The 25675-nt window shown below is 40.2% G+C and overlaps 1 protein-coding gene across 1 annotated transcript in view; it reads left to right on the top strand.

The window, feature by feature from the left end:
- hydin (HYDIN axonemal central pair apparatus protein) overlaps window positions 1–25675 on the top strand; it is a 73321-nt gene that overhangs the window by 41153 nt on the left and 6493 nt on the right. The window contains 33 exon segments of the mRNA XM_088997454.1: window positions 2571–2779; window positions 6329–6511; window positions 7384–7503; window positions 7574–7733; window positions 8239–8411; window positions 8510–8708; window positions 8815–8908; window positions 9016–9109; window positions 9212–9371; window positions 10511–10593; window positions 10737–10892; window positions 11050–11149; window positions 12078–12282; window positions 14383–14615; window positions 14740–14888; window positions 14985–15171; window positions 15423–15531; window positions 15764–16003; window positions 16769–16914; window positions 17159–17365; window positions 17446–17600; window positions 18600–18688; window positions 19660–19864; window positions 21196–21396; window positions 21492–21618; window positions 23029–23194; window positions 23380–23527; window positions 23639–23846; window positions 23936–24157; window positions 24595–24764; window positions 24843–25041; window positions 25185–25340; window positions 25435–25605. Coding sequence (XP_088853580.1) covers window positions 2571–2779; window positions 6329–6511; window positions 7384–7503; window positions 7574–7733; window positions 8239–8411; window positions 8510–8708; window positions 8815–8908; window positions 9016–9109; window positions 9212–9371; window positions 10511–10593; window positions 10737–10892; window positions 11050–11149; window positions 12078–12282; window positions 14383–14615; window positions 14740–14888; window positions 14985–15171; window positions 15423–15531; window positions 15764–16003; window positions 16769–16914; window positions 17159–17365; window positions 17446–17600; window positions 18600–18688; window positions 19660–19864; window positions 21196–21396; window positions 21492–21618; window positions 23029–23194; window positions 23380–23527; window positions 23639–23846; window positions 23936–24157; window positions 24595–24764; window positions 24843–25041; window positions 25185–25340; window positions 25435–25605 — 5424 coding nt within the window.

Here is a 25675-nt window from a genome sequence, read left to right as displayed (position 1 = left end):
GCAGATTTATTATGAATATCACATTTGAAATAGAAAATCAACAAATACGTATATCCGAAATTGACTCCTGACGTACTAAAACCACAGGCACATTTTCAACAAAGAACACTGTCTTACACACACAAACTCAGTTCAACCAAGTCCACAATATAATAATTTACAATCGCGTTTTTCTCTTACTACGCATGTTGGATCATGTATATTATACATGATCCTAAAAACGATAGTTTCAGCACTATATACTACTACTACTATTACTACTACTACTACTACTACTACTACTACTACTACTACTACTACTACTAATAATAATAATAATAATAATAATAATAATAATAATAATAATAATAATAATAATACATTTCATTTATAAGCGCCTTTCAAAATGCTCAAGGACACTTTACAGTCACAGGTTATTTTTTCTGCGGGTGAGCAGCGGCAGCTTGTCTTTAGAGTGTATTAATTTAAATACATTATGGATTGATTGCAAATCACTGTGTTTTTGTCACTCTCCGAACGAGGATGACGGAGGCTGACTCGTCGGAACGTAGGGGAATGTGGGATTTAAATGCAGACGACAGAGACGGACGACCTTGCAGGATGTTTTATTCTCGAACAAAAGGTGCTGGTCAGAGAAACACGCGGACCAGGAATATAACAAATGAAATAAATCTAAAAACACAGCGAGTAGGGAAGTAGGGGGTGATCCGACCCAACTACTGCGCTTAAAAAGCAAATGGCACACGGGGGTGCAAAAGTTTGCAATCCCGGAAGATTATAATAATTCACGGGACGCGGGTAAACACCTCGGACCGGCAAACGCACGCACCGTAGAAATAGTCCAAGATACGGTCGAGATACGAGGTCAGTCAATAATCCGGCACGAGCGAGGTGAACGCGACCCGTATAAATGCCCCGTGTCCGTGATTAGAGAATTGACAGCAAGTGGAGGGCGGCAGGGAGAGGCAGCCCCCGCTGTCAACTCGCACGTGACAATTTTGTTTTTACTTAAGTTTTACGTCTTTACTTCGATGGAATTGGTTTGCATATTGCTTATTTTAAATGCGAATGAGTAAGTGGATGGATGGATGAAATTTGAAATAAATATGGCCATAGTTCATTGATGTGCTTAGATTGTGAGTGATTTTTTGTTTATTTTTAATTCAATTGATTGTCATTTGCCTGAGTGTACATCAGCATGCTTTCTTTTCCTGTCTGTCAACTTGTTGACTCCAGTGAGAGTTGGCATTCAATCACTTACACGCACGCACACACCCACTCTCTCACACACGTGCGCACGCACACACACACATACACACTAAAGTCAAGCATGCTTTTGTCTACCATTTTAAGAAATCTGTGATGTAGTTGCACTTGTCCATTTATTTTACACTTTGAAATTGTCAATTTTTATCCATGGCAATTATTTTAATTATGCACGTTACCAAGGTGGGGCGGCCCGGTAGTCGAGTGGTTAGCACACCGGCTTCACAGCGGTCCCGCGTCCCGGTCCGGCCTCCCTGTGTGGAGTTTGCATGTTCTCCCCGGACCCGCGTGGGTTTTCTCCGGGCCCTCCGGTTTCCTCCCACACTCCAAAAACATGCATGGCAGGCAGATTGACCACTCCAAATTGTCCCTAGGTGTGAGTGTGAGAGTGACTGTTGTATGTCTTTGTGTGCCCTGCGATTGGCTGGCAACCAATTCAGGGTGTCCCCCGCCTCGTGCCCGAAGACAGCTGAGATAGGCTCCAGCATCCCCCGCGACCCTAATGAGGAATAAGCGGTACGGAAAATGAGATGAGAGAGAGAGACTTTACCAAGGTTCTTTATGCAGGTATAGTAGTATAAAAATCCAAATTTTAGTCTTGTGTTTCCGCTATCTCTGATAAGGCTATTCCTGTCGCATTTTAGTAAGTTTTCAAATAACAAATTAAACCCTTCATGCAACAAACATGATACCCGCTGTTACCTGATGACATGATAAACTGAAAAATAAAAAAATGAGGCATATTCCAGGGTTTTTTCAAAGAGGATTTTCATCACATTTTACTGCCAGGACACCTTATTTTAACAAACAAAAGCAAAAGTAAAAAATAAAAAAAGCTGATTCAAAAATCGCCCCCCCCCCCCCCAAAAAAAAAAAAAAAAAAAAAAAAAACAGATGACTATGAATGAAGCATAGTCATTTATTTCCAAGCCTCTCAGGAATCTTTGAAATGTTTCTGTTGAACCGCAATTCAAAATTGATAAGGTAGTTTTATCATTGCATGATCATTATAAAACTATTTAAATTGCCCTTAAGGGATTTTCTTTCATCAACAAAATGTTCCCGCTAATTCTGTTCGAATGTATGTGTATACAACCAATTTGAACGTATGTATCCCCTTTTCAATTGAAATATCATGCTGACTATGTAGTAGTAGTAGTATGTGTCTACATCACGCTGCAATCGTTCCTTGCATGCGTTATTGTTTGTGGTCTACCCTGTGTGGTGTGATGTTAAAAATAAAGGAACAAATGAATGAATGACTGAAATTACATTGTTATATTGTATGTCTTTGTGTCTAACAGACACCAAAAGGTCGCAGAGCAAGTGCAAAGCTAATGAAGGAAAAAGATAAGAAGGGCAGAGAAAGTCAGAAGAGTGTCAAAAGACCTGCTGCCCTTCCAAAAGCCAAAGGTTTGGAACAAACTTTAACTTCGGCACTTGTGTCTTCGACACCTGATCTCACAGAACAAGATCCCCACAATGCAAGTGTGGAGCTGAAACGCAACCAGAGGTAAAACAACAACAAAGAAAAACATTCCATTTAATTTACACTTTTTATGGTCCAGCCCAATGGCTAAATTTGCTGTTTTCTTAATGTATACACATTGCTGTGGATTGCAAATTGTTGGATAGTGTGCATTGGAAGCAACTTCAAACCACCTCAAATTGGTTGCCCGCCAATCACATGGCACAATGAGAGAACCATTCATGCTCGCAATCACACCAAGGGGAAATCTAGAATGTACCATGAGCTTGCCATGCATGTTTTTGAATGTGGAAGAAAACCAGAGGAACCGGAGGAAACCCACGCAGGCACGTCGAGAACATGCACACTCCACACAGGGAGGATGGAGCTGGAATTTGAGCCCGGGACTTCTGCAGTATGAATTCAGAATCAGAATCATCTCTATTGGCCCACTATGTAGAACACACAAGGAATTTGTCTCCTCTCATACATGCTGCACTAATATCATCATAACAACGACATAACAAATAACTATGGAAGGACATCATGAAATATATATATATGAAGTGTACGATTCTGCAGTGTTTCCTCCCAATGACAGCTGTGAGACAAAGTGCAGAGTGCTTTAAATTATCTGGTGCTGTGGAATATACAGTGTAGATAAGTGAAAGTGGTTCAAGCGCATATAGAATTGGAGAAAAATGATAGCGGTAATCAGAATCACAATCAGAATCAGAATCATCTTTATTGCCAAGTATGTAGGACACACAAGGAATTTGTTTCCGGTAGAACACGCTGCACTAGTATCGTTGTCAAAAAAACTGCTAAGTGGCACTATACAGTTCCATTTTGGCTACTGTTGAAAGAGTTCAAAGAGTTAATGGCTTGGGGGAAGAAGCTGTTTAAATGTCTGCTGGATTTGGTGCGCATGGATCGGTAGCGCCTGCCTGAGGGGAGTAGCTGGAAAAGGTGGTGGGCAGGGTGCGGAGGGTCCAGTAGGATTTTCCGCGCCCTAGTTTGGATTCTTGCAGTGTGCAAGTCCTCGAGAGTGGGTAGGGCGGTGCCAATGATTTTTTCCGCCGTCCTAACTGTCCGTTGAAGTCGGATTTTGTCCATTTTTGTGGCGGCCCCGAACCAAACGGTGATGGAAGAACACAGGATGGATTCGATGACAGCCGTGTAGAAATGTTGCAGCACCTCCTGTGGCAGGCCATGCTTCTTTAGCAGCCTCAGGAAGTACATTCTCTGTTGGGCCTTTTTCAGGATAGAGTTGGTGTTGACCTCCCACTTCATGTCCTGGGAGACTGTGATTCCCAGGAACTTGAAGGTCTCAACGGTTGACACCAGGCAGTTGGATAGTGTGAGGGGTAGCTGTGGTGATGGATGTTTCCTGAAGCCACCATCATCTCAACTGTCTTGAGCGTGTTCAGCTCCAGGTTGTGACGGCTGCACCAGAGCTCCAGCTGCTCCACTTGTTGTCGGTACGCAGACTCGTCGCCGTCTTTGATGAGACCGATGACCGTGGTGTCGTCTGCGAACTTTATGAATTTGACAGCTGGGTGCGTTGAGGTGCAGTCGTTCGTGTAGAGAGAGAAGAGCAATGGAGAGAGGACGCATCCCTGCGGGGCTCCAGTGCTCGTGGTTCGTGTTGTGGATGATATATTTCCCAGTCTGACCTGTTGTGTCCGTCCTGTCAGGAAGCTGAGGGTCCACTGGCAGATCGTGGGGGACACACCAAGCTGGAGAAGTTTGGGGATGAGGAGTTCTGGGATGATGGTATTGAACGCAGAGCTGTAGTCCACAAACAGGATCCTTGCGTAGGTTCCTGTGTTGTCAAGGTGGTCGAGGATGTGGTGCAGTCCGATGTTGACTGCATCCTCCACAGACCTGTTTGCCCGGTAGGCAAACTGAAGAGGATCTGGCAGAGGTCCGGTGATGTTCTTTAGGTGTTTCAGCACGAGGCGTTCAAAGGACTTCATGACCACAGACGTCAGAGCGACAGGTCTATAGTCGTTCAATCCCGAGGGTGCTGGTTTCTTTGGAACTGGGACAATAGTAGACTGTTTGAAGCAGGATGGGACTTCACACTGCTCCAGGGATCTGTTGAAGATTTGTGTGAAGACCGGAGCCAGCTGGTCAGCGCAGACTCTCAGGCAGGAGGGGGACACTCTGTCAGGTCCTGCAGCTTTCTTGATCTTTTGCTGCTTGAAGAGCCGTCTAACGTCCAGTTCGTGGATCTGTAGGGCAGAGGGCGGAGATACGGTAGTTTCTGGTAATGGTGGGCAGACCGGGGAAATGGTGGTGTCCTTTTCAAATCGGCAAAAGTATGTATTTAACTCATCAGCCATACCATTGTTGTACACTGCTTGGGGGGAAGGTAAACGATAATTTGTTATTGCTTTCAGGCTATTCCACACCGATGCAGAGTCGTTAGCGGAGAACTGTTTGTTAAGCCTCTCCGCATAACTTTTCTTTGCGATGTTAATTTCCTTCGTCAGCCTGTTTCGGGCGAGTTTGTAAACTGCTCGATCGCCGCTTTTAAATGCGAATTCTTTCTCTTTCCTAAGCTGCCTGAGTTTGGGAGTGAACCATGGCTTGCTGTTTGTTCCACATGATTATGCAAAATTCCAGCAGCTCATGTATTTTGTTTTTCTACTTTCATTCCTTTCATCACTTTGCTGCTGTGAAATGTAAATTTCTCCACTGTGAGACTAATAAAGGCATATCCAATCCAAAAATTGCATGTGCCGCTATACACGACGATTTGGGTTAATTTTTAGGGAGTTAATGGCTCAAGGGAAAAAAAGCTGTTTAATTGTTTGCTGGATTTGGTGCGTATGGATAGTTCGCGCTTGCCTGAGGGGAGTAGATGGAAAAGGGGATGGGCAGGGTGCTGGGGGTCTAGTATGATTTTCCATACCCTTGTCTTGGTTCATCTGGTGTGCATGTTCTCAAGAGTGGGAAGGGAGGTGCCAATGATTTTTCTGCCGTCTTGACTGTCAATTGCAGTCAGATTTTGTCCTGTTTTGTGGCAGCCCCAAAACAAACCATGATGGAAGAACACAGGGTTGATTCGATGAGTGCTGTGGAGAACTGTTTTAGGACTGTGACGAGTCAATGCACTAACCAATCAACTTCTGGTCCGCCCTATTGTGCAATTTAAAAAACAAATATTTACTGTATTTATTTTATAGAAAAGGGACCTGTGTATTAATGAACAATTATTTCTAAATGTGTCAGATTACAGCAGTTGGCTCGTTTTAAATGTAGTACAGTAGAGGAGGGACATATACCGCTACTTGTACATTGAATTGCCTAGCACTTGGATTCAGTTAATTTGAGCAAAGCATTGCTGGCTTCCCCAAACTTTTTGAGAATAATCAAAATTTAAAATGTTATGTAATTTAGGTAATCTGCTTGTCCTTTAACACTTGCGTTTTCTGCTCTTCCCGTAACGCATCCAAATCCTTTTGCTCAACATATTATTTTGCACACATTATCAGCAAGAGCGAACAAGCAATACTAATATATTTGGCAAATATAGTTGTCATCTGACTATATCGGGGCTCCATGTGTTTGTGTCTTTGTGTGCAGCCTCACAACATTTCGCTGGGTTGTTCCAGCGAATGGACAAGTGGTGTTGAAGATATGGTTTTACTCCAGCTCCCCTGGAAAATTTGAACAGACCTTCAACTTTGAGATACTCGGGACTCACAAAGTCTATCAGCTTCTCTGCAAAGGAATCTGCACATTTCCATCCTTCTGCAAAGACTACAAGTCAGTCATTTATAATTAAAAATGTACAGCATTATATTGACAGTGTTTGAAATAGCGTCTGCCCGGTGGCCCGGGACGTACAACTTTTACGTCGGGCGTACAACTTTGAAAACATCTCGGCCCAGATGGCCGACAACTTCTTCAAGAAAAAAAGTGTTTTTTCTTTTCAAATCAAACGTTTGTTTTACTCAATAAAGCAAAAGCTACAAACAAAACACTACGAGCCGCGTGGACGCCACTTTCTCAGCGGCTTGCAAAACTTTAAAGTACACTTGCATACTCGGCACCGGCAGCCAATGAGAAGCTTCGGACTACACCCTGACTGAAAAGTGTACTTCAGAGTATTGAAAGCCGCCGAGAAAGTGGAGTCCATGTACCGTTGAACAGACAACACAATGCATATGCTGCATTGTACACCATGACGACAAATGGCAACTGGAGCTAAATCTTCAGCAAGGTATATTTCCCATAAATTAGGCACGGGAGCATTTGTGGTTGGTACTTCCTTAATTTTAAAAAACCCTTTAAACTTCGCAACAATGTTTTTATGTATTTTTTGGCGATTAGATGTCTTTATGTGTTCTAAGTTGTGAAAAATTGGGCAGGCAACTTTATGGCCGGGCGGGCAATTTTTCAGAGTTGTCTGCCCGGGTGTCCACTAACTTTTTGTCATGTGTTTCAGACACTGATATTGTACTTATTGAGCTGTAATGATGCGACTTGTTTTTCACTACAATATGTTTCTACTATCTGTAAAATTACACTGTAGTTGGAAGATAAAACAAAGAAATTGCTACTGTTTACGGATTGAGCCGATAATATACACTGCATATTAATGAGGAAATATTTATTAATCACTTATTTTTCCCCAGAGTTCTTTTTCCCTATTGTCGAGATGTGCCAAAATTCATCCAGGGGATCAAGAGGACATACGTCATCAATCCTGGATTCTATGAGTTTGGACCATTACTCTGCAGCAAGACCAGAGACAGGTGCACGAGAAGAGCAATGAGGCTGGATTTTTTTCCCTGCAGCACATGATTTGGATATGCCTGTTTACAGGTACAAAGACAATCGGTACCCAGAAAACACAGAGAGAATGATGATCAAAAATAATTCCGGACTTGAGGCTGAGATTCAGTTCCATTTCCAAAATGACACACAGGCCATGACATATATGTTGGATCCTCCCATCATGATTCTACAACCTGACCAGGAGCAGGTAATATGTTTACTGTCACTTCAAATTGCCTCATAAAAATCATTGTGTTCACTTGCCACTTCTCTGATCTATCACTACAGGAAAATGATGAGGCACCATTTATTTATTTATGTAATTATTTATTTATTTATTTTTGACTTCTGCTAGCCATTGGCCATCTGAGCTTTAATGCACCAGTGCTTTCTTTTTTTTTTTTGGTCACGGTTGTATTGTCTATTTCCAGGGTTTGTGCAATGGTTCGGGTTGTTTTTTCCATGTTCCAATTGGTTATTTCTCACACCTCAACATCTTTCTGCTTTTTACGTTGCTCTTAACGAGTATCAATATCATCTTTGGGGACATACCCTTCATCTGAAACTGAGAATAGACACTTAATGCAATGTATTGTTTTAATATAAGGATTCTCTTAACGTAATATGAAAAACTTTTACTGTATGTCTGTTTTCGCATTATATTTGATGTGTCCATTTTCATATTATATTGGATGATTATTCTACCTTCTCAGGAGTTGACGGTCTGGGCTTACCCAACAACTCCGGGAGAAATCAAGGACAGTATTGTGTGCTGTGTCAAGGATAATCCAGAGATTTTCACCATCTCACTCTCATGCTTGGGCGTAAAACCAGAGCTGGAGCTCGAAAGCAAGCGGATGAATTTCAACAGGGTTTTACTCCACAGGTAGAGTTGCTTTTCCAACAATCTGCCCTGTTTCCCATCCATCAGAAGCTTTATCTATCATAATATCGAAATGAAACTCTGTGTCTTCTGCACTAAAGGCAGGAGAGTCGAAGTGTGAAGCTTCACAACAGGACTCCTCTGCCAATATCTTGGAGGCTTCATGGATTAGAGGAACTAGGCGATGAATTCAGTGTATCTCAAGACCACAGTGTTGTTTTACCCAACACTTCCCTTCTTTTGACAATGCACTTTTTGGCCAAAAAGCCATTGAATATTAAAAAGCAATTACGCCTTGAGGTAAATTACAATTATGGAAGGATTGGGAGTGTTATTAAGCAGGTCAGTTTCACCCATGATATGTATGAGATGTATATACATATATATATATTTTTTTCTCTCCCAGGTTTCAGATGCAGAAAATATTTTGGGTGTTTTATACACTGACAAAATACAGGTCTCTGCAGAAGGCTTTGATATAGCTATGGACATCACGCCAGGTACAGCTCTAAAGAGTTGAAAGTACACAATATGAAAAATATTTTTTTGAGATGAAGATATGGCATAGTTTTTCCAGGTTAATAATCAATCTAATAATTTGTGGCAGATGGCTGTCTGGATTTTGGAACTATAAAAGTCTATGAAGAGGTAGAACGTACCATCAAACTGAAAAACCAAGGAAAATATGAATTTGTATACAAGTGAGTCTCGTCTGTATTTAATGTGTGCCTCTGTAATACTGCATTACTACCGTTGTAATTCTACATTACTGTTGAGACTCCATCTTTTTTTTTCTAAACAAGAATTTTAGTTGGGGACAAAAACCCAAACTTAATCTCAGCCTTCACAATGTCGCCTGCAACTGGTACCTTAATTCCTCGTAAAAAGTACACATCAATTCAGATTGTCTGCAAACCCAAGAAGGAAGTCTCCGTCACAGACAAGCCTGTCCTTTCCTGTCAGGTAAGACTACTGCAGACATCCACTAAACGCACGCACACACACACACACACAAATACACACGCACACACACACACACACACACACACACACACACACACACACACACACACACACACACACACACACACACACACACACACACACGCATGCGTGTGTGTGTGGGTGCAAAAATAACATGTATATAAAGGGAAGTCCACCTCTTTCAATTGCGTACAGTTCTGCAAAAACTTACATACTTTGATTATTTTACTCTCTTCCTGATTATAAGTATGTGAATGATCTCAACTGAAGCGAGAGATTTCAATCATGAACAGTGATTTCCATCCAGTTGTAATTCTAATACATCTGTTTTTTTTTCATTTATCAGAGATCTTGCACTGAGTGTATAAAGACCGGCCGCCTGGTGGAATGTTTTAGCACCTCATAGTACAGAGGTCATAGGTTGGAGTTCATTCATGTGTGGGGTTTGCATGCTCTCCCAGTGCCTGTGTGAGTTTTCTCTGGGTATTCTGGTTTCCTCCCAGAAATTCGAGAAAAAAAAAACAGACATGACAGGCTGATTGAACACTCAATAGTGTGAGTGTGAGCGCGGATGGTTGTCCGTCTGTGTCTGCCGTGCAATTGCCTGTCAACCAATTTAGGGTGCCCCACACCTACTACCCTAAGACAGCTGGGATAGGCTCCAGCACCACCCGCAATACTTGTGAGGGTAAAGCGGATTAGATGAATGAATGGATGAGTCGTAAAGACTGAGTATTGATGGCAGTGGCTTACAATTCAGGTATTAGTGTCATTGTGGAGCAGCTTCTAAGGCAAAAAAAAATCCAGCTCTTAATGACCTAGTTTATATTGAGTTGTCAGCAGCAACTACTAGATTATAGTGGGGGATATATGTGTCGTGATAGACGCAATTATGCTTACACACAGCAGATCCTGTGTTCAGTAGTGCAGTGGAGAGCCTGGAAAAATATGGGTAGAAATGAGCTCACTCTGCAGAGAGCAGACAGCGATTTATGATGACACATAATGTACCGGTACAGTTTCACCTATGAATGTTGTTCAAATGTCCTCACTGATTTAAAAAAAGTACATGAACAATTTGAAGTGGTGATGTAAGAAATTGCACTTGTCTTCTGCAGGTAATTGAACCAAGCATTGGGGATGGAGGACATATTGTAGCCATTTTGCCCATCAATGTTACAGTCCAGTCCGTCTTTTCCAGGTTTAATTTCAATTTTCAACATTGTTTTCAACATTTTGTTCAAAAAATATGTGACAGTAATAAAATGCTTGTTTTAGACATGGCAGAAACATCATTTTGGTTTTAGAATGATTACAACATGTATATTTTTTAATTTGCTCTAGGTACACGATCTCACCTTCATGTGACATCAATTTTGGTCCTCTTGTTTATGGCTCCAAGAAAAGTCAGAACTTCATCATTGAAAATAACGGAATATTTGAGACCCATTACACTATCTCCTGTGTGGGCATCGGCATTTGCCCTCGAACAAGGCAGGGGTAGGGCAGCACCACGGCATGACAGCAGATTAACACAAATATTTCTGTGCAGTGTACATGATTGTGTTTTACTTTGTCTGTGCATAATCTGTGCCCCATCAGAGGAAATACTGTATAACGCTAAATTGTATTTGGTGTCATTTTGTGCCGGTCACAGTGGAAAGAAAGCCACTCGTGAGAGCACTTCAGACAAGTCTCATACACCCGGGACCAAAATGAGGAGTGAGTCCTTTCAGAAAGACACAAACGTCTCGCAGGTGAGAGACGCCACATGGAAATAAGTCAATGGGCAATGTTTGATGCAAATTGTTATGCTTTTAGTGATTCAAATAGCGTATTGTGTCCCCCATGTTCAGTCACAAATGACATAAACATCCAGGGCTTGGGACCGGCACAATACATATGTCCCTTTGTGGCTACAGACCAACCGTTCTCAAAATGTTGTCAAAACTTCTGCTTTCAATAATAGGATCGAAGCTAATGTTGTTAGCGAACGATTGCTACTTTATGTGTCCCAGTATGTGTCGGTTAACATAAGCTAAATACATTAGACTCTTGTTTTCTGGCCCAGTGCATGTCAGGTCGGAAGCGAGGACTCAACTTTGTTTGGGTGCCGTAATTTACAACATAAAAGTTGTACTATTTTAGGTGTGATCACAATAGAAGTGACTTTATTTACTGCCAATGGAACCAGCTCTTTTCATTCTCTTTAAAAACGACAGTTGAGAGGTGCACAGTTTTTTGATATGATGGAAGGAGAAACTTGATCCCATGCAGGAGATCAAAGCATGCAAATGTCGATTAGAAACTGCCCTCCACAGCTACACCAGCGCAAGTCGGATGTTTTATAAATATATATTTAAAAAAATCGAGTTGTAATACATGCAATTGTCTTCTGCAGTGATCAGAGTTTGATGCATACTGTTGACAAATTTATTAATGAACGTTGATGACCTCCAGTTATGAAGACATTGGCCATCAACTGATATACTGTATATTCACAAATTTTAAAGAATCTCAAATTAACATACATTTAAAATGTAAAGGATCTGTCTGATACTGCGTGTCTCATGTAGTTCAATTCATCTTTGATGCTGTCCACACATAGGCTACACAGTATAAGAAAGTCATCGATGGGTTTTCCAGATATTTTGAATACTGACCTTTTCTTTTTCTACAATTCAGAATCGACTCAGCACAGGGGTATTTGCGGTGTTTCCTTGCACGGGAACGATGCAACCAAGGATGCGGCAGGCAGTGACAGTTGAATGTATCGCTGAACAGCTCGGCAGCTGGAGCCAGAATTTGCTCATAGACATCAGTGGTCGTGACCCCTCAGACCACCCAGACGGCATACCATACAAACTGATAGCTGAAATTTGTAGGCCAGGTGAGAACTGCTTGGAGTCACTCTTACCTCTTAAAATTGTTGAGCCCTAAGTATCGATACTTTTTGTGGCTTCATACCAGATCTTAATTGAAGGAGCACAATTATCTCAAAAATGTACATTCCTACGCAAAGAACTAGCCTTTTAATTTTCGGCCTGCCCTCCAATAAGCCCTCGAAAGCTGAACATATTTTATTCAAACTCTGTTTGAACAACTTCCCAGGGAAACCGTTGTGAAGTGATTTAATTGGTTACAGTCTGAAACTGTCACCAACAGACATGGAAAGAAAAATATACCATATTTTCCGGTGTATAAGGCGCACTCCCATTGAATGGTGTATTATCAAACTTTTTCCATATACAGTATGTATAAGTCGCACCAGAATATAAAGGGCACCTTCAATGAATGACATGTTTAAAAAGGTTTTCCATATACAGTATAAGGCACATCACATTATAAAACATTAGAGTGAAGGCTGGAATTACGTTTTATATATCCCAGCATGAACCACACATTACTTCTACAGAGGGAAAATGAGTCGTGGCTGCTGACAGTAGTTGCCAGACCTCTTGTGGGTCAATATTGCTTCAAATATAAGGCGCACCTGCGTATCGGGCGCAGTGTCATCTTTTGAAGAAAATCAAGGCTTTTGAGTGCGCCTTAGAAAATATAGTAAATTTCGCAATGTAAGATGTTCCCTGTCATTTTTCATGACCAGACCCTGAAGCAGTCGTTCTTAAACTGGGTTCGATTGGAGATGTGAGACAATCTCTTTTCGTTAATGGATGCTACAGCTTCATGTTTGCTTTCAACATTTAGCTTTTAGTCGACGTGCATATTCCACCATGACGTCAATGATCCACTGGTGAAAATGATGCTTTGATCCTCTCCTCTTTCATCTAGAACTGCCAAGAGGATATAGAAAGTGCTTAAGAATTACTCTCTTTGTGATATCATATTGTTTTTGTTGTCATATTATTTATTTTTGTTCTTTTGACTTCAAAATAGTGCTGCGAGAGTGGATGCCTTTTCAGCAGCTCATGTATTTTATTTTTCTACTTCTTTCATTCCTTTCATCTTCCTTTCAGAACTTTGCTGCTGTAAAATGTAAATTTCTCTGCTGCGAGACTATCCATTCATCCATTTTCCGTACCGCTTATTCCTCATTAGGGTCGCGGGACCAATCCGATTGAACACTAGGGGTTCGGTGAGTCGGTCTCTGGGGTTCGGTGGATCCTCCGCCGCAGAGGTCCACCCCTCAGTCTAGTCTGCAGTTAGTGGGCACAGTCATTGAAATCGTCCTGCTCTTAGATTTCCTACGGTCCGCTTTAACGTCGCTGGTGAATGCAGCAGAGTGAGACTTCCTATCAGACTGCTTGAAGAGGTTCTGTATATGTGTCTGAGTGAGACTCCTTCCAAATATTTTAATCCATGCTAACTATGTCGGGCAAAAAAAGAAAGTGGTCAGATGAATATGTAAAACACGCATTTACATGTATCGCAGAACGTGACGTGTGTCAGCGTCCCATCTACTGATTTGCAATGCCAAGTTGAGCAACTCAATTCATTTTGTGAACCGGTCAAAAAATTGTTAATTTTTTATTAAAGAAGGGTTCGGTGAATTAACATATGAAGCTGGTGGGGTTTGGTGCCTCCAACTAGATTAAGAACCACTGCCCTAAAGTCTTCAGTCATTTTCTACTTTATGTACAAAAAAATTCTCTCAAATATTCATCCTCCACCTCACATTGGTGGGCTTTATCATTTTTGTTTTATTTGTCAGCATTATCAGGATTTGGACTAGTCACAATGAGTTCCATATCAAGTTCATAGGTCATCATTCTATTTCCTCTATTTACCATCCATCATCTTTCAAATGTGGATATAATCATTTACTTCGAGATCAGACGTTGACTTTCGCTGGTTGAGTTGCACATTGTCCGACTTTTGGGGCCAGGAACCAGACAATTTAAGTATCTATTGACGGCTATGTACTAAGGGCCCTAGAAGGAGGTGCAGTGATAAAGTGTATTCTATTCTGTCTTCTCTTGGTTTTCTCTTCATGAATTGACTATTTTTTTCTTTTTTTTTTGTAATGAAGGCATCGTATTGGACATGGCCTCTATCTTTGAGGAGCACCATATATGTCAAAGCGCCAGTGAGTTAACATTGGAACAATTTTTCAGTGCTGAACAAGTTTTTGTTCTGGATGACAACAAGCTCATTTTCAACAAAATTCTCGTGGGACAAACTTCTCAAGCTCGCTTAAAACTCACCAATAACAGCAAGGTGCCATACACGCTCAATTTGAGCATCAGATATGTTGGCATTAAGGTAAACATCTCTCGATTCTGTGGAAGGATACATTCTAATTGAAGAATGCATCAAATGATAAATATAAATAAAGGTATTCTGATTCTGATTCTGATCATTGTTGTGATTGATTATTTTCCTCCAGATATCTGGCAATGTCGATGTTTTTGAATTGTCTTCTCCAACACTGTTTGTTCCCGGCCAATCCCAAGCATTCACATCTTTAAGCTTCACGCCACATACGATGCATATTTACAATGCTGTGTTTGAGGCTACATTCGATAAAAGCAGCAGGTATAGTTTCAGGATGTTATCATGTTTTTTTTAAATCCTTTGAATCATTTCTAAGAGGCATGTTCATTCAAGTTTTGCCCCCTCTCTTTGTTAAAGAATAACAACAAACTTAAAGAGCAAGGTCCTGGAGTTTGATATAATTGGTGAAGGATGTCTGCCGGTTGTGTCTGTGATACGTCCGGCCAGTAAATCAAACCCAGCCCTGCTGTTTAGACGGACATTATTAGGACGTACTCATACGCTTCCCTTGGTGCTATTAAATGATGGCACTGTACCAGCTCAGGTGAGAAAACATAACCTTGTTTTCTTGCTTCATTTGATTGTCAATATTGTGTGCCAACATTTAAACGAAATATATCATTTATGAAACAAAAATCATGTTTGCCTTAATAATAATAATAATAATAATAATAATAATAATAATAATAATAATAATAATAATAATAATAATTAATACATTTCTAAGCGCCATTCAAAACTCTTAAGGACACTTTACAGTCACTGTTTTTCTTTGTTTTGTTTTTTTGCATATAGGTCCAGATTGACATGACGGATAAACACAATGTGTTAACACTCAGAGCATTTCCTGAAAACAAATGCGGGACTATCAACTTCTCTCAATTTGAGGACACCCTTGACTCTGGTAATAATTATCATCATACTAATAATTCTTTTCATTGAAATTTTCCGTAAAGGGTAATTTGCCTGTGAATATCAAGACTTTTATTGGTGTGCACTGTATTGAATCTATGACCCTACCAATCCAATCTGTGTCAAAATTATGATGCTGTCCACTTGTTTGTGTTTTTATTTACCAAATAAAGACACCTTTACAATGATTACATTGGTTTTAATTCAGCTGTTCTTCTCAACAGCGCTTCGGTTAGTTCACAGAGCTTGCTTGAAACTTGAGGTAAACGAGAAGGTTGAATTTGAGGTCACTTTCACTTCAAACAAACCTCTGAAGGTGGATGACAAGATTTCAGTGCAAGTGAAGGGCAGCCTTTACAGCAATACTACAATCCAAGTGACTGGAGAGGCTTACCAGCAACTTGTCAGTCTTGACAACCTCAGAAAGCCGCCCAGAGAAATGAATCCTAACTATGATGAGGAAGGTAAGAGTTAAAATGTTGTAAGAACAAACGACCCCTAAGACTAGGGGGCAGTACAATTGCGAGATTGTACCATACAAAAAAATAAATAAATTTTATATATATATATATATATATATATATATATATATATATATATATATATATATATATATATATATATATATATATATATATTATATATATATATATATATACAGTAAAGTCTCGTTATATCGATATTCAAGGGAGTCCGAAAAAATATCGATATAACCGGGACTATCGATATATCAGACCCTGTTTGCATGTAATTTTCTCCGTGCGTGCATAGAAATAGTAGCGATATAACCGGGACTATCGAACTATCGATATATCCGATATCGATATAACGAGACTTTACTGTGTGTGTGTATATATATATATATATATATATATATATATATATATATATATATATATATATATATATATATATATATATATATATATATATATATATATATATATATATATATATATATATATATATATATTTTTTTTTTTTTTTAAGTAGTATTAATTGGTTTCCACAAACCTCACAGAAGAATCTTTTTTTATTTTATATAAAAATGATGGATGGATGGTTCAGCATACTGGTTTTTACCTTTTAGATTAGTGTTTCAGACAATGATGCACAGGGATGCTATACAGCCTGGCTGCCAAGTCATAGCCACACAAACTATGTGCCAAGGAAGTTAATTGAATGATCACAATTTTAAATGTAATACACCATCTTTTGTGTCTCCACAGATTATTCTGACTTGCTCAGTTTTGGTCACTGCAATGTTGCTTGTCCAGTCAAAGAAACTTTCACTTTGATGAATCATAGTAGCAGCGACCAGGTGGTCAGATTTGAGTGGCCCTCTGAGGACTCCAATCTCACCTTTTCACCACAGGTAAACACTGTCGAGAAGACTGCTCTCAAATTCTAATATACATTGATTGATTGGTTGTTTATTATTTATTTACTGCTTTTGTGCATAGACAACTGAAACTGGTTCAGAATTAGCATTTGCATTCATATGGATTTTCTGTACCACTTATCCAAATCAAGGTCTTGAATAAACCGGAGCCTGTATGTTCTTCTATAACTTCCCGCGATCATAATGTTTATATTTCTCTTATATTTCACGTGGAAAGGTTGGTCACCTCCATGCAGGCTGCTCTAAGGAAGTGACAGTGATCTTCTGCGCCAAAGGACGAGTGACACTAACAAGACAGCTAATTACATGCAAGATTTGTCAGGTGACATTCCAGCTGCCACTGGATCAGGTTCCGGACTGGGATGACCGAAAGAAGACAACACAGGGTTTATTGACACAGCCACAACAAACTGGAAGGAATAAGGTACACATGCTATTTCATTTCTTGAAAATGGAAACATTTTGCATCTCCGTACACAACTGCATCTGTTTATCTATGCACAGAAACAACATTGTGAGCCAGGTTGCTCCGTGGTCAAGGGCTCAGATTGGGATTTGCATTTACGTGTCAGTGCAATATGTGACTTTGTGAAGTTTAGATGCAACACAACAAATATCCGATTTAAAGACACCTTGGCTTTCCAAAGCAGCACTCACCAGTAAGTTGATCTCTTATCTCTCCTAGAGACATTTCAAGTGTTCATAATACATATACCTTCTTGGCCCGGATATAAGACGGCCCTAACTATAAGACGAACCCCTCATTTTCAAGACTCAAGTTTGAAAAAAAAAAAGCTTTTTTGAACGCCTAATTTATTTTGATAAAGAAAATAATTACTACCCATCTGAAACAGATGATTCTAATAATATATTTGAGAGAAAAAGCATGTTATTTTGCCTCATTCAAATCTTAATGTCTGAACATTTAAATATGTAAACCCAAGTGCAATCACATTCCTAAATGAATGACTTCTGGTTTTTGAAATGTAAATTAACCAATCCATTGTGATAAAACAACAACATTGCAATAAGTGCACTAACGTGAAGTTTTACAAGTTCTTCGCAGCGGCCGATATGAGGACCACGGAAAGCTCTTCTTTGACCCATGAGATTTTTTAGGGGCTCTTTTTGAGCTCTCCTCCTCCAAACATGACACTCTGTGACACCATATTTCACAATTGCTTTGTAATTGTTTATCACAATCATCTTGAAGTTTACATCATAACTTCTCTCAGCTGCTGGTTAACCTGGCCAATCTTCAAACCACTTCTCTCCAGATTCTCGCTATATTTCTCCATTTGTTGCTATCTCTGCTTTATTTCCTACGGCTATTTTTTACTTTTCCTCTACGTGCTACCGCTATTTTCATATTTATTCTTTGTTCAGCAGTCGCTTTAATGATATCTGACGTTATCTCACATCCTGAATGGGTATCATCTCTCGACCTCGAATATGAAACGACCCTTTTCAGTCTTCATTCAATGCAAAAAAACACCATCTTATTTTCGGGCAAATACGTGAAATCCTTTTGACAATGACAAAACAGCCCCATATTAATTTTGCTTCGGAATGAATCAGCCTATACAGTATATTAATGCTGTAATTTTCCTCCACGTTCACATTTCTTATGAAATTCCATATCTTTTTTTCATGTGCAGAGTACAGATAGTGAATGAAGGTACTGTGAGACTGGAATTTTCTTGGCAAGTCTCGATAGATTCAAGCAGCTGTCCAATAAGTCAAGAAGGTAAAAGCTTGATTTTTATTCAGATTTTTATTTCAAAAAGATTCAGTTTATATACCAACACTCACTGGCCTATTAATACTGCACTAAGTAATGTGCAGCATACTCTGCATTACGCTGCATACAGTCATTGAATTCCACTGTACAAGTGCTATGTGCGTTCAAGTATAGAATCTTGTATTTGCATGTGCAAGATCGGGGGTTCCATCCATCCATCCATCCATCCATCCATCCATCCATCCATCCATCCATCCATCCATCCATCCATTATCCGTACCGCATATTCCTCATTACGGTCGTGGGGGGTGCTGGAATCCATCCAAGCCGTCTTCGGGCACTAGGCGGTGCACACCCTGAATATGTTGTCAGCCAATTGCAGGGCACACAGAGACAAAGAACCATCTGTGCTCACACTCACATCTCGGGACAATTAGGAATGTTCAATCGGTCTGCCATGCATGTTTTTTGAATGTGGGAGGAAACCGGAAGACCCGGAGAAAACCCACGCAGGCCAGGCGTGAACATGGAAACTCCACACAGGGAGGCCGGATCAGGTCTTGAACACACAACCTCGGCACTGTGAAGTCGGCGTTCTAACCACTTGTTTACCAGGCCGCCGTGCTCCATCCCCTTAAATTGAATAAAGTTCAATTTGAGAGTGCAACAATGACAACTTGGGAAAGTGGCTCTTAAAGGACAACCAACGTGTCCGGACAAGTTGTGTCCATAATTTGGAAAATGGCTTCAAATGACTTCGACTGAGCATTTTTTACAAAGATTCCACCGCATATAGCTATATTTTACGTTTTAAGACTTGCGCTGAATATTCCGGAAGTCTTGTTTTTGAGTTGGTGACGAGTCCTCACCCTCTCTTGTATCTGATATCATTAATTTGTTCATCACGAGTGGTCTGATGTTGTAACTCATTTTGTGCATCTTGATGCTGCTAATATGGAACCCTCTGACATATTCAGGTGGCATATCATCAAATACCTTGACTGAGGAACAGCCTCCCAGCACGCTGACCACTGAGAGGTCTCTTCTGATGGGAATCCCCCATATGCATTATTTTTCTGTGGAGCCAAGTATTGGGGCCATTTTGCCGGGTGCTTCCCAAAGTTTCTGCATTTGCTTTTCACCTATGGAAGCAGGCCAGTTCCAAGGGAAATTCGTTTGCAGGTAATTGAAGTCTTCTTCTTTTTCTTTTGGCTTTTCCCTTCAAGGTGTCGCCACAGCAAATCAGTGTTCTCCATCTTCAGAGGTTTGATCCGCATGTTTATTTTGGCCAAGCTTTTACGTCGGATGCCCTTCCTGACACAACCCTCTGGGGACCGGCACAAGAAGACTTGTGTCCCTTTGTGGCTACAGAACAAGCAACTCGCATCGGCACAGCAACATTCAAAAAAGCAAAAACTATAACAATGCTCTGATTTTACCGTGAAATTATAATTGTACCATAATCTCTGGACTGTGATTATTTCAGTCAATAAATGCATCATAAAGAAGAACAAAAACATAAAAGTGGTTTGGAGCATAATGCTGCTCCCATTGCATTTTATTTTATGGTTTCCTCATATCTGAAAGTAATCTTTTTTTCATGCATTTTGAAGTGTACAATTCTCATACAAACGCATATTTTGTAGTTGGATATACTGTACACTAATTATGGTGTACAGCAGGGGTGTCAAAGTCATTTTTTGCCGCGGGCCACATTGTAGTTATGGTTTCCTCTCGAGGGCCGTTATGAATTTGGGGAACCCATTAGAATGTTTAAATCCCTTCAAATATTACATATAGAGCACACAGCAAATTAATGAATAACTCGTTTTCAAATCTGAAGTCAAGAATAATGACTTTTATTGTGGTTGACATCCAAAAATATGAAATTTTGGCTGATTTTAGCAATCATCATGGAATTTAACAAGTTTGATTTGCTTTCGCGCGCCGCAAAAAAAATGATGTGGCGGGCCGGATTTGGCCCGCGGGCCTTGACTTTGACACCAGTGGTGTACAGTATAAACAACACTTACTCTTGGAGCTTGGCAAATATGTTCAGTGCATTACTGCCATCTTCTGACCACAAGCCCTAATGCACCAAAGTTTTCATCCACAGCTTAAAAGAAAATGAACACAATTAGTGAAAGGGCAGTTTTTGGGTGCCTGTACAGATTATTTTTTTTATATAGAAGTCGTACTTTAGGACACTGTATATAGTGCAGTGCCAGCAAACTATGAATAAAGTTACTGACCACAACGTATATAAAATAACTACTTTTAAAATCATGTAATCAGCAAAGTAATTTTTCCAAGGTAACTGACAACAAAGCCTGCAACAGAATTGTGTCTTTCATTGAAAGATGTACTGCCTTTTCTGTTAGTCAATCAAGTGGGGCATTAAATATTCTTGTTTGTCTTTGTAATTTGAGCTCGTAAAAAAATTAATGAGTGTATTCAATGGGATATCAAAACAGTTGCATGATGGTTTCTCCGTGTTTATGCACAATTTTCAGCATCCCTAATTTACGTGCTGGGGCTCAGAGGCCAACAATCTCATTTTGTGGGCGCAGCACATTGCCCCACTGCCACTTTGACCTTGAACCCTCTGATTATATCAGCGGAAGCCGACGCAATCCTGAGTTCAGGACTTATTTGGAACCTACCACCAGAGTGATAGAATGTAAAACTCTTGGCCTCTTCACCCCAGCAAAAAGGTGAAGGAAATACTCTATATTAATTTATCATCTGATGTTTAGTTCTTGGCGATGAATTGTGCTCATAAATACTGTTCTGCCCATTCTTTATACAGATCTTTTACTGTGTTGAACCCAACCAATGTAGCATATTCATTCCAATGGAAATGTGAAGACACTCGTAACAGTCCATTTAGCTGCCTCACACCACATGGTTGCATTCTGCCTGGGGAGAAGTCAGAGGTAAGGAACAGAGAGTTTGTTATTTTAGCATTATTGACATTTAATACCTTGATAAGAGTGTTCCAGCTGTAAATCACTACTGGTCAGTGACGTTCGGTGAGGTTCATGGCTGGTGAGGCACTGACGTCATCAATGACGTCACCGCTCGTCTCTACTTAGTATTTGAACGGTAAATTCAGCGATTTTGAAAAAAATCCTAAAACGGTGAAGTTAAATGGACAAGAACTTTAAAGTACAAATCACTAAATACATCTAACTGTTTAATTTATTTTTTCATTTGATATTTCCATGACAGCTTTCCATGATGACAGGTGAGGCGCTGCCTCACCTGCCTCCACTGACTGCACGTCACTGCTACTAGTACCATTCACCATTCAATTTTTATACTATCCGTCATTGGGTCACGGTCTCTATCCCTCCTTTCTTGGTTGCCAGTCAGTCACTGCACGACTAGACATTTAGACTCACACTCTCAAGGGCAAATGAGATTCATAAAATGCTTTCACATGGGTGTTACTGCAACATGGTAAAGGACGTTGGAGAGATGACACAAGCATGGGGAGGAATTGCACTCAGAAGATTTTACACAAATCTGATAGGACAGATTGGATCTGCATTCCATGCAAAGTCAGTCATAGGTCTGAATGTCATAATTTGACAATCATTTAAGAACATCCAGTCTGCAATATAACACATCGGTATAAGACACCAAACAGAATTTTATTCGCTAAAGAGATATTCTGTGCTTTTTTTTAACAACTTAATATTTCTTGGCATTAAACAATCAGATTTTTATTCTTCAACTTGTTTCCAATATTTTACATTCAACCCCCATAGCGCCACATATTTTGTGTGTATTATTTTCCCAATACATTCCACTCGATTATATACAAATATTGACTATTTGTAGGTCCGTTACGGTCCCAGTGCTCTGTGTTAATAGCAAGGACTGAGTGTACGGTAAAGAAAGTCCGTACAGTAGTTGCTTGAATAGCCAACACAGGACAACCTATGCTAAGATTTGAACCCAGAACGTCTTGACGGTGTAGTTAGATGTGCTTATGCATTGGTTGACCAAGCTTCCTGAATTTTACCTAATTTTTCATTCTGTACTATTTTTTTCCTGGGGAGGACTGCTTAACACTATGACACTGATTTTTTTTTTTTTTTTTGTTTCACCATACACGCAGGCGTGTGTGGCTGCCGCTGCTCATCCACAGAAAACATATCCTGTGACTGTAAAGTGTCCTTGAGAGTAAAGGCGCTTATAAATGAAATTTATTATGATTATTATTATTACAATAGGAAATATCTCCCCCCTGTAATCTCCCAATGCGGCTGTTTGGATCTCTTGAAGAATCATGATTTTACCTCACTTTCAACATAATCTTTTTTTCTGTTTTTAAATAGATGTGCTTTAAATATGTAGCCGAGGGGGTTAATGATGTGGAGTCATTCTGGAGCTTTGTGATTGAGACCTTGTCTCTGTCCATGCCCTTCCTTTGTGTGGGCTCCATGAGAGAACCTCTCGTCTACTTTGAAATACCTCACATTGACTTTGGTGAACAACTTATTGGTATGTTACACCCATTGGCATCAAATCACTTATTAAAGTGTAGTCTGTATTTGTCAAAACAGGCCTTATTGTTTTACTTATTTGTGTTGGGTCTTTATTTGTATTTTTCGTTTTAGATACACGAAGATCAAATCAAGTCAAATTAAATAAAATCTCACTGTCAAGTATTTTTCCCTTTCTTTTAGGTAATAAAGTGTCACAAACAGTGAATCTAGTGAATGGAGAAAAGGAACCATTTCACTTCACTGTTTTACAGCCATCGTTAATCTGCGATGACCAGGAGTCCAACCTCATTTTGCAACCAATGTCTGGCACTGTGCCAGCCAAAGATAGGTGATTGACGTTCAAGCATCCACTTCAATGTCAATGTAACAAATAAAAGGGATTTTATGGCAAAGAAATGACTTCAACACAATGAAGTCTGACCTATGACATATGATGCAGGTTTCCCCTGTTAGTGTCCTTCAGTCCTTGCCGACAGGGCTACGTGAGCTTCAAAATAACCCTGAGGGTGAAAAGGAAGTCCGAGTTACTCAGCCTCACTTGCAAGGCACAATGTTTTAAAATGGCTGGCTCTGTTCAAGTGGAAAATCCGGATGGGGGCCTCAGAGAGCTGAGTCCTGACATTTCAGATACTTTAGACTTTGGAAAGGTAAGAATTCCTTTTCACAACGGTGATGCTGGAACCACGACACTGGAAAACGTGAGTTGTACATCACGTGATACATGTGTATACAATAGGTGGGGATTTCAGAGCAAGCCACCTTTAATATTCTGGTGACCAATACGGGGAGACACAACATGGATGTAAACTTTGAACTGGATGGGCCAAGTGAGCTGCTTCAACATCTAGTAACGAAACCCAAAAAATCCACCGTCCCTATTGGACAGAAGCTACAGTCTGCAATTTTCTTTTCTCCTCGGAGTAGTTGTACCCTCACAGATATCAGACTGATGATCAAGGTGAGATCCAATTGAAACTGGAACAAACCAGTTGTTGACACATGGTTGTGCATTAGGACTCACATATTCTGGAAAAGCAAGAAAACGTGGGCTGATATCACAATGTTGCAAGCACAAAATTGTCCAAAATGGTCAATGTGAACACAATTAGATGTATATCACATTAAATGTATTATTGTGTTTGTGAAAAGTTGAACATATGAGTCTTACCTCACAAATAACAGACTTTAGTGATTGAGAGTAGTGTCACGGGACTGCCAATATAGTATGTTGACTCGAATGGGGTAGTTCTGTTTCTGGGCAGTTGGGATTTTTTTTAAACTTTATAATTCAGTATATTGTATCTTCTTAATAAGGCTAAGTTTGACACTTTGAAAGCATCACCCACCCCATGTGACTCTTGCACTCTTTAAGTTCTCCTGCTTGTGTTCTTTTAGGTGAATAAAGGTCCATTGTTTACCATCGCAATTGAAGGCAGCGGTGTGTCACCCGAACTTGAATTCTCTTTCACCAAGTACAACTTCGGCAAGAACTTTGTGTATATTCCTGGCATGGTGCCAGCATCCCACACTCTTGTGTTAAAAAATAAAGGCAACAGGGACATCAGGTTCGTAGCACTTCCCACACGTCTCTTCAAGAAACATCATGGAGCGTCGTCAATCATGCATGTGATTCCATTCCTCAGTGTCAAGTGTCAATCGAAAAAGTGCTTGTTCCTGGATATTGGATTCAAACCAGATGTTTTGTGCCCGGGTGCAGTGGTGGAGGTGCCGATCACCTTTTACCCCCGTGAGCCACGCCGTTACCATGAAAACATCATCTTCTTAATAAACAGCTGCATCAAACAACGGGTGGACATTTGGGGACAAGGAATTGAATTGAAGGTGAGAACACTGTTGACACATTCAGAAACAATATTTGCTCAATTTTCCCAATGTTAACACCTCATACAGCTTTTGAACATTTTATTGAAATTGAAGATACAAGCTTCATCCACTTGGCACTATGTTTGTCGTCTTACTTCCAGTTGGGTGTATTGGCGCCGAAGCACCAGAAGGTGAAACTTGGAAATCTGACACCTGGTCAGAAAGTTGTAAAACGGGTGCAGCTTGTTAACCGAAGTAGTTTGGACATTGCCTTCGCTTTGCTGCTAGAAACAAAAAAACCACATCTCGACACCAAGGTATGGAAGCATGACTTAAATTATTAGGAGTGGTCAACAAAATACAGTAGTCTCATAAAGTTCATACCATCTTCTTTTGTTTATTCAACTTCAGGATTTGTCATTCACCCCTGAAGCCGAGCTGTACCTCAAATGTCTTCAAGGATCATGTAATGTCGAGATTTTGTTCACACCCCATCAGCGTATTTCACCCTTTACTGCTGAGCTGAAGGCTGAGATTGACAGCTATTTACATCCCCTGCTGACTATACAGGGATGCTGCCAGGTACGGTTCAAACGCGCAAGGCAAACAACTTGAACATTTGATACCCAACCCCCTTCTGAAATGTTTGTTC

This window comes from Hippocampus bargibanti, linkage group LG05 (assembly GCF_051943395.1).
Source record: "Hippocampus bargibanti isolate YZ-2025 linkage group LG05, ASM5194339v1, whole genome shotgun sequence".
Lineage (NCBI taxonomy): Eukaryota > Metazoa > Chordata > Actinopteri > Syngnathiformes > Syngnathidae > Hippocampus > Hippocampus bargibanti.
Note: the sequence above shows the minus strand (reverse complement) of the source record. Positions and strands in the feature narration are given on the sequence as shown.